The sequence below is a fragment of the Salmo salar genome, chromosome 03 (assembly GCF_965601325.2).
Source record: "Salmo salar chromosome 03, fSalSal1, whole genome shotgun sequence".
Lineage (NCBI taxonomy): Eukaryota > Metazoa > Chordata > Actinopteri > Salmoniformes > Salmonidae > Salmo > Salmo salar.
The window spans coordinates 93421659-93431619 of NC_138293.1; the positions used below are offsets into that span (position 1 = coordinate 93421659).

The window sequence follows — 9961 nt, forward strand, 5'->3', positions numbered from 1 at the left end:
GCGACCGGGAGGCCCATGGGGCGGCGTACAATTGGCCCAGCGTCATCCGGGTTAGGGAGGGTTTGGCCGGCAGGGATATCCTTGTCTCATCGCGTACTAGCAACTCCTGTGGCGTGCCGGGCGCAGTGCACGCTGACCAGGTCGCTAGGTGTTTCCTCCGACACATTGGTGCGGCTGGCTTCCGGGTTGGATGGGCATTGTGTCAAGAAGCAGTGCGGCTTGGTTGGGTTGTGTTTCGGAGGACGCATGGCTCTCGACCTTCGCCTCTCCAGAGTCCGTATGGGAGTTGCAGCGATGAGACAAGTCTGTAACTACTGCCAATTGGATACCACGAAATTGGGGAGAAAAAAGGGGTAAAAAAAATGTACAACTCCAAGGACAAAAAAAGTAGACTGAGCATTTGAGTCGCTGGATGCAGGGGCTGGGAGAGCAGTGTTGGCAGAGCTCAGTCTACCCTGATGAAGCTCCCGTCTAAGGAGTGGAGCTGCTGCAGGGGATTGGAGTGGCTGCCAATGCTCCATTCTGGGTGTGTACAGGAGGTCTTGGGGTGGTTGCCATGGGGGGCAGGAGTGTCCCAGGCTTGTCCTGGGGATGGGAGTCGTGAGGGTAACCAAAACTAGCCTGAGAGGGAGGTTGTGGGGGAAATTGAGGAGGGTGGTGTTGAGGGCAGTGTGGCTAGCGACGCTCCAAACTCTCAGCATATGAGGACTGATGATGTGAATGATGTGGACTGCATCATGTGGTTGCACAACCTTCGATAGTGTTTTGCCAGACCCTAGGGTAGTGGTCGGTGCTGTGCTGGGGCGGGCCTTGTCTGGTAGAGCTGTGCTGGGACGGGCCTTGTCTGGTAGAGCTGTGCTGGGGCGGGCCTGGTCTGGTAGAGCTGTGCTGGGGCGGGCCTGGTCTGGTAGAGCTGTGCTGGGGCGGGCCTGGTCTGGTAGAGCTGTGCTGGGGCGGGCCTGGTCTGGTAGAGCTGTGCTGGGGCGGGCCTTGCCTGGTAGAGCTGTGCTGGGGGAGGCCTGGTCTGGTAGAGCTGAGCTGGGGCGGGCCTGGTCTGGTAGAGCTGTGCTGGGGCGGGCCTGGTCTGGTAGAGCTGTGCTGGGGCGGGCCTGGTCTGGTAGCCTGTGACTGAGTACGGCTTGGGCATAGCTCTGTGTATCTGCATGCAGTTCCTGAGAGAAGTGGTGTGGGGGGCAGTGTTGCTTGCCTGTTCTCCAGTCTCTGTGAGACGCCACAGGATGCAGGTCTAAAGGAGTGTCTGATTTTGTCTAAGGGAGTTGGCGGCTGGTCTGCTGCTCCTGTGGGGTGAGGTGGACTGGCCACCCAGTGCAACATCCTTTAACGTCCTGGCGAAGGTGGAGACTGCCTCTGTACAGGCGTACATTATCCTAAAGACAGTCCAGGCTGAGGGTGGGACAGTAGGCCAGGTGCACGTTGGGCCAGGTGCACTTTGGACCATAGCACACAGTCCCGAGAGAGGCTGGCATTTACCCTCTGGATGGTGGCAGGGTGGAAATCTCTCCTCTGAAGCAGGGTAGATGTTACTGTCTTTGCAAGGGGGGAAATGGTGGAGGTCATCTCTGTCACTCCCCTTAGTGATGTGATCACCCTCTCCTGTTGGGCATGCAGGTCATTGGTCCACGTGTGAATGATGATTTGACTTGGGGAGCCAAGCTGGGCCACAGTAGCTCTGTCCGTTGTTGGGCACCATAACTTTGACATCATTTTATTTGGGAAAAGTTGATGCTCTAATATAAACTTGCCATTTGATTGATGGGAGTAATTACAAGCCATGAGATGGGGATGGAGGGGGTCAGCTGGGTTGGTGCATTGTTTGGTTGGATTGGTTTGTAGGTTCTGATTCAGCTGTTGGCCTGGTCCAAGGTGTTTGTGGAACTCTTTGTAGAGTGGATGGTGGTGGCTGAGAAATACCTGCCTTGGCTCATGTAGCTCCTTCTACAGGTCCTGCATGTGGCCAGTGTTGACTGTACTGGACAGTTCCTCTCTAAGTCTGCGGACTTCCGTCCTGAGAGCCTGGTTGTCCTCCTCAACATTTTTCATTTTTCACACTGCTGCTCCCGGATCTCCTCCCTATGCTAACGCACCAGGCTGATCATCTCCTCTATAAGATGCTGTGGTACTGCAGGTGTCACGTGTGAGAGAGGCATGCTCAGGGCTGTGTCTGCTGCAGGTGATGGAGGGAGAGGGACACTGGGGACTACATACTGGGGCACAGAGGGAGTGGAGGCTGTTGTAGGTGGTGACAGTGGAGATGTTGTAAGTACAGCAACAAGAGGTTTTAGTCGAAGTAGTAGACCCAATCAATCAGAAATATTTGGTCTCGCCTCCTAAGTGGGGCAGCGGTCTAAGGCATTGCATCGCAGTGCTAGAGGCATCGCTACAGAACCGGGTTCAATCCCTGGTGCGGCTGGCTTACGGGTGAAGCGAGCAGTGTGTCAAGAAGCAGTGCGGCTTGACAGGGTTGTATTTCGGGAGGACACATGGCTCTCGACCTTCGCCTCTCCCGAGGCCGTACTGGAGTTGCAGCGATGGGACAAGACTGCTAATTACCAATTGGATATAATGAAATAGGGGGGTAATAAAAATAAATATATATTTGGTCTAATGATATTCTATGTACAATACTTCTGCGGTCAACAGGACAGAACTAGCCCGTCCCCCTCCACCCTTCCAGAGTCCCCGGGTTGCAACTCTCCCGGTAGCGCCTTACTGCAGGGTCTGAAGAGGGTGTCTTCGTTGCTGATCGACTGCAGGAAAACAACAGGGCAGAGTGGAACTTCGAGAGATGGACACGAGGAAGATGGAGATTTGATTTCATCAAGTAAGAACAATGTATGTGGATTAGACTACAATCTGCTTCTGCAACTTCTCTTAATTGATTGATAAACAATATACACTCATTGCCAGTTTATTAGGTACACCCATCTTGTACTTGATCGGAGCTGCCTTTTCCTCCAGAACAGCCTGAATTCTTCGGGACATGGATTCTACAATGTGTCGGAAATTTTACAGAGGAATGTTGATCCATGCTGACGCGGTGGCATCACGCAGTTGCTGCAGATTGGACGGCGTTACATTCATGCTCCCAACAGCCCATTCCATCTCATCCCAAAGATACTCTATTGGGTTTGGTCAGCAACAATATTCAGATTGGCTGTGGCGTTAAATCATTTCTCAATTGGTATCAAGGGACCTAACGTGTGTCAGGAAGACATTCCCCACACCAGTACACCGCCGCCAGGCTGGATGGGTCCATGGGCTCATGCTTTGCACACCAAATCCAGACTGCCATCAGCATGACGCAACAAAAAACGGGATTTGTCGGACCAGGTAATGTTTTCCAATCCTCAATTGTCCAGTGTTTATCGCGTGCCCTCTGGAGCCGTTTCTTGTTTTTAGCTAATAGGAGTGGAACCCGGTGTGGTTCTCTTCTGTAATAACCCACCCGTGATGAGGATCGACTAGTTAGGCGTTCCGTGATGCCGTTCTGCACACCACTGTTGTACTGCGCTGTTATTTTTTTGTGGCCCGCCTGTTAGCTGGCACGATTCTTGCCATTCTCCTTCAACCTCTCTTATCAACGAGCTGTTTTCACCCACAGGACTGCCACTGACATTGTCTTTTGTTTGTCACTCGTTTTGCCTATTCTAACGTTTAATCAAACCGTAACTGAATGTCTCCACCTGTCTGCCTGTTTTAGGTAGCAAGCCACAGCCACGTGACTCGCTGTCTGTAGGTGTACCTAATAAACTGGTCACTGAGTGTACTGTATTTATTGATGATCATTTTTGTTTATGGACCGGCATTTCATAAACCTAGTTATTCAATGTCTTTGTTTCACAGGGGACACACCTAAACGTGGTTATCTCGGTGGGAGGGGCTTATCTGCTCAACTTCAACCACATGTTGCTGACGAGGCAGAGAAGTGTGTCTCCAGGTCAGAACACTTCAAGAAACATCAGCAGAGACATATAGGGAAGAAACGTCACCACTGCTGCTCTGACTGTGGGAAGAATTTCACTAGCCGGAGTTGCTTCATTATTCACCAACGGATTCACACCGGCGAGAGACCATACTTCTGCTCTCAGTGTGGGAAGAGGCACATCTCTGCAGGGCGTCTTAAAGAACACCAAAGAATCCATACAGGAGAGAAACCTTACAGATGCTCACAGTGTGGGAAGACTTTTGCTCTATCTGGCACCTTAAAATCTCACCTGAGAATCCATACAGGAGAGAAACCGTACTGCTGCTCTCAGTGCGGGAGAAGTTTTACTGTATCTACGGCCTTAAAATCTCATCTGAGAGTCCATACAGGAGAGAAACCATACTGCTGCTCTCAGTGTGGGAAGTGTTTTACTGTATCTAGCGCCTTAAAATCGCATTTGATAATTCATACTGGCGAGAGGCCTTACTCCTGCCTTTGTTGTGGGAAAAGCTTTGTTAGTGCAGGAAACCTAACTGTACACAAGCGGATACATACTGGAGAGAGGCCTTATAGCTGTGATCAGTGTGGAAAGAGCTTTGCTCTAGCTTCCGTGCTGACTTCACACCGGCACATACACACTGGAAAGAAACCTTATAGCTGTGAACAGTGTGGGAAGAGCTTTGCCATCGCTTCCTCCCTGACTAGACACCAGCGAACACACACTGGAGAAAAGCCTTATGTCTGTCTATGTGGAAAGAGCTTTGCTCAGTTAGGGACAATGAAAAGTCACCAGAAAACAAAAACGTGCCCTATTTGATCTCCCTCCTATACGGCACCGGTTCCAGATCCCTAAATAAACAATCAATAAAAAGCTTCTAGTGATCATGCATACCCATCTCCCATTGTTAAACAGTTGACTTAGTCTGATCACCATGGTAACCTCTGTGGAGCATAATATGCAGCTCTGATCTAGGATCAGGTCTCCCCTGTATCTATGTAATATCACACATTGGGATTTGAATCGATAAATGTTATCATAGATGATGTCATAGTCAACCTGTGTGTGTGTGCTCATAAAACTAATCAATGATACATTGGATAATCGGTCAATGCAAGAACTATGCATATTGTCTTGTAACACCGGTTAATGTAATAACTTTTAGATTTGTAATGTAATATCTTGTACCCCAGAAATGGAACGTAAATCACAGAAAATAGATGCTGTGGTGGTAGCTGCAGAGATTTATTTGGGTATATGAGATTTGACTTCAGAAGAGTTACATGGTGTGTTGAAGGGTGATGTCCCGTCCTCCCAGGCTGTTGGGATGGAGCAGATGGGGTCAAAGTAGTGGAATGGGGTAGTGGGTTTTTATTGCGTAGGTGGCAGCTCCTGAGAAGTACCTGGTTGTACAATGTTTTACTGCAGAAGAGTTATAAGATGTTTTGAGATAAAGAAATATACATAAACTCAGCAAAAAAAGAAATGTCCTCACAATGTCAACTGCGTTTATTTTCAGCAAACTTAACATGTGTAAATATTTGTATGAACATAAGATAAACAACTGAGACATAAACTGAACAAGTTCCACAGACATTTGACTAACAGAAATTGAAAAATGTGTCCCTGAACAAAGGGGGGATCAAAATCAAAAGTAACAGTCAGTATCTGGTGTAGCCACCAGGTGCATTAAGTACTGCAGTGCATCTCCTCCTCATGGACTGCACCAGATTTACCAGTTCTTGCAGTAAGATGTTACCCCACTCTTCCACCAAGGCACCTGCAAGTTCCTGGACATTTCTGGGGGGAATGGCCCTCACCCTCCGATCCAACAGGTCCCAGACGTGCTCAATGGGATTGAGATCCGGGCTCTTCGCTGGCCATAGCAGAACACTGACATTCCGGTCTTGCAGGAAATCACGCACAGAACGAGCAATATGGCTGGTGGCATTGTCATGCTGGAGGGTCATGTCAGGATGAGCCTGCAGGAGGGTACCACATGAGGGAGGAGGATGTCTTCCCTGTAATGCACAGCGTTGCGATTGCCTGCAATGACAACAAACTCAGTCCGATGATGATGTGACACAACGCCCCAGACCATGACAGACCCTCCACCTCCAAATCAATCCTGCTCCAGAGTACAGGCCTCGGTGTAACGCTCATTCCTTCTACGATAAATGTGAATCCGACCATCATCTCTGGTGAGACAAAACCGCGACTCGTCAGTGAAGAGCACTTTTTGCCAGTCCTATCTGGTCCAGCGACGGTGGGTTTGTGCCCATAGGCGATGTTGTTGCCGGTCATGTCTGGTGAGGACCAGCCTTACAACAGGCCTACAAGCCCTCAGTCCAGCCTCTCTCAGCCTATTGTGGACAGTCTGAGCACTGATGGAGGAATTGTGCGTTCCTGGTGTAACTCGGGCAGTTGTTGTTGCCATCCTGTACCTGTCCGGCAGGTGTGATGTTCAGATGTACCGATCTTGTGCAGGTGTTGTTACACGTGGTCTGCCACTGTGAGGACGATCAGCTGTCCGTCCTGTCTCCCTGTAGCACTGTCTTAGGTGTCTAACAGTATGGACATTGCAATTTATTGCCCTGGCCACATCTGCAGTCCTCATGCCTCCTTGCAGCATGCCTAAGGCACGTTCACGCAGATGAGCAGGGACCCTGGGCATCTTTCTTTTGGTGTTTTTCAGAGTCAGTAGAAAGGCCTCTCTTTAGTGTCCTAAGTTTCCATAACTGTGACCTTAATTGCCTACCGTCTGTAAGCTGTTAGTGTCTTAACGACCGTTCCACAGGTGCATGTTCATTAATTGTTCATGGTTCGTTGAACAAGCATGGGAAACAGTGTTTTAAACCCTTTACAATGAAGATCTGTGAAGTTATATGGGTTTTTACGAATTATCTTTGAAAGACAGGGTCCTGAAGTCAGAAGTTTACATATACCTTAGCCAAATGCATTTAAACTCAGTTTTTCACAATTCCTGACATTTAATCCTAGTAAAAATTCCCTGTCTTAGGTCAGTTAGGATCACCACTTTATTTTAAGAATGTGAAATGTCAGAATAATAGTAGTGATTTATTTCAGCTTTTTTTTCTTTTGTCACATTCCCAGTGGGTCAGAAGTTTACATACACTCAATTAGTATATGGTAGCATTACCTTTTTAAATTGTTTAACTTGGGTCAAACATTTCAGGTGGCCTTCCACAAGCTTCCCACAATAAGTTTTGTGAATTTTGGCCCATTCCTCCTGACAGAGCTGGCGTAACTGAGTCAGGTTTGTAGGCATCCTTGCTCACACACACTTTTTCAGTTCTGCCCACAAATGTTCTATAGGATTGAGGTCAGGGCTTTTGTGATGGCCGCTAAAATACCTTGACTTTGTTGTCCTTAAGCCATTTTGCCACAAATTTGGAAGTATGCTTGGGGTCATTGTCCATTTGGAAGACTCATTTGCGACCAAGCTTTAACTTCCTGACTGATGTCTTGAGATGTTGCTTCAATATATCCACATAATTTTCCCTTCCTCATGATGCCATCCATTTTGTGAAGTGCACCAGTCCCTCCTGCAGCAAAGCACCCCCACAACAGGATGCTGCCACCCGTGCTTCACGGTTGGGATGGTGTTCTTCAGCTTGCAAACCTCCCCCTTTTTACTCCAAGCATAACGATGGTCATTATGGCCAAACTGTTCTATTTTTGTTTCATCAGACCGGAGGACATTTTTCCAAAAAGTACAATCTTTGTCCACATGTGCAGTTTCAAACCGTAGTCTGGCTTTTTCTTTTTGTAGTTTTGGAGCAGTGGCTTCTTCCTTGCTGAGCTGCCTTTCAGGTTATGTCAATATAGGACTCGTTTTACTGTGGATATAGATACGTGCCTGTTTCCTCCAGCATCTTCACAGAGTCCTTTGCTGTTGTTCTGGGAATGATTTGCACTTTTCACACCAAAGTAAGTTAATCTCTAGGAGACAGAACGTGTGTCCTTCATGAGCAGTATGACGGCTGTGTGGTCCCATGGTGTTTATACTTGCGTACTATTGTTTGTACAGATGAATGTGGTACCTTCAGGCGTTTGGAAATTGCTCCCAAGGATGAACCAGACTTTTGGAGGCCTACAATATATAATCTGGTGCAGTCTTGGGAAAATCTAAAGAAATCAGCCATGATGTCAAGCAAAGAGGCACTGAGTTTGAAGGTAGGCCTTCAAATTCATCCACAGGTACACCTCCAATTTACTCAAATGATGTCAATTAGCCTATCAGAAGCTTCTAAAGCCATGTCATCATTTTCTGGAATTTTCCAAGCTTTTTATAGGCACAGTCAACTTGGTGTATGTAAACTTCTGACCCACTGAAATTGTGATCCAGTGAATTATAAGTGAAATAGTCTGTCTAAACAATTGTTGGAAAAATTACTTGTCATGCACAAAGTAGATGTCCTAACCGAGTTGCCAAAACTATAGTTTGTGGAGTGGTTGAAAAACAAGTTTTATTGACTCCAACCTAAGTGTATGTAAACTTCCGACTTCAACTGTGTATGTATGGTTGGTTGAAATTTTCTTTCTTTTTTATGTAACATGATGGAAGACACCCAATACTGCAGAGTAGGTAGCAGCATGCACAAACAAAATGTGCAAATGCCATGACACTGAAGAAGACCTTTTCCGAATGCCTGACTTCTGTGGAGGCTGCATCGCAGTAAATGCTCTATGGCCAGTGACGACCCGTCATTCAGGGCATGTAATAAAAATAAAAAAAGATATTTTTTTTAATTGTTGGCTGTTTTGCATGTTGTTTTGGTATTAATACATGTTTCATATCAGTTTGCAAACAATTTAAAAATATATAATAGTTGAGTTAATAAAGCTGCATACAAACATTGTTTATTTCTTTCTTAAGGCACCTCTAAAATGCAGGTGTTTCAGCCTAGCTCAGGTTTCAGCCTGTGGTTGTGGGACAGCCAGCGGAAAATACAGAACATAGGGGTTGGTAATGTTCTCTAGTTGCGCTATGTTGCACATTTTCTTAACATTTGTCATAATTAGCAATAAATTTGTATCCCCTCTTGTCAGACTTCGACTGCATATTTTCTTCCAACCTGAAAATGTTGAAGCCACGCCCATTTTCTGAATTGCATTATGGGCCAGAAAAGTACAGAAATAGTGTCCACTGCTTGTATACTTCGTATTTTGTTGAATGTAGTACGACATCCGGGAATTTTTGGCATTCTAACTATGACTAATAAGCACACTACATACTCAATTTATCTCACAAATAGTACGGTTAGTATGTGTATTCGAACACAGGTTAGGTCAGAAAATTCTTTGGGGAGAGCTCGACTGGGGAAAATAAGTTTTGAACGGTCATCCAACTCGGAAATCCATTTCGGGAACCTGGGCCTCTTTCTAGAGCTCCGACCTGAAAATCACTGACGTCATGATTCAACCTTTGTATTTTTCCCAGAGTTTTTAGTTACATTTTAGTCATTTAGCAGACGCTCTTATCCAGAGCGACTTACAAATTGGTGCATTCACCTTATAATATCCAGTGGAACAACCACTTTACAATAGTGCATCTAAATCTTTTAAGGGGGGGTTAGAAGGATTACTTTATCCTATCCCAGGTATTCCTTAAAGAGGTGGGGTTTCAGGTGTCTCCGGAAGGTGGTGATTGACTCCGCTGTCCTGGCGTCGTGAGGGAGCTTGTTCCACCATTGGGGTGCCAGAGCAGCGAACAGTTTTGACTGGGCTGAGCGGGAACTGTGCTTCCTCAGAGGTAGGGAGGCGAGCAGGCCAGAGGTGGATGAACGGAGTGCCCTTGTTTGGGTGTAGGGCCTGATCAGAGCCTGAAGGTACGGAGGTGCCGTTCCCCTCACAGCTCCGTAGTTGTCTTGAAAGCACCATAAATCCAGAGAATGCCAGACTTTGATTACAAAATTTGCCCACAAGGACCGTCGCACCACCTTGCTGTTCAAGTGTGCACAGCACAAGGTGAGTCCAAAAAATGTATTGTATGC

At 47.0% G+C, this 9961-nt stretch overlaps 1 protein-coding gene across 1 annotated transcript in view; it reads left to right on the forward strand.

Annotated features, from left to right (window-relative positions):
- Positions 1 to 9016, forward strand: part of LOC106601480 (uncharacterized) — a 28131-nt gene extending 19115 nt beyond the window's left edge. The window contains exons 2-3 of the mRNA XM_045715746.2: positions 2662 to 2842; positions 3865 to 9016. Coding sequence (XP_045571702.1) covers positions 2662 to 2842; positions 3865 to 4763 — 1080 coding nt within the window. The 3' untranslated portion in view covers positions 4764 to 9016. The remainder of the gene's footprint in view (positions 1 to 2661; positions 2843 to 3864) is intronic.
- The last annotated feature ends 945 nt before the right edge of the window (positions 9017 to 9961 follow it).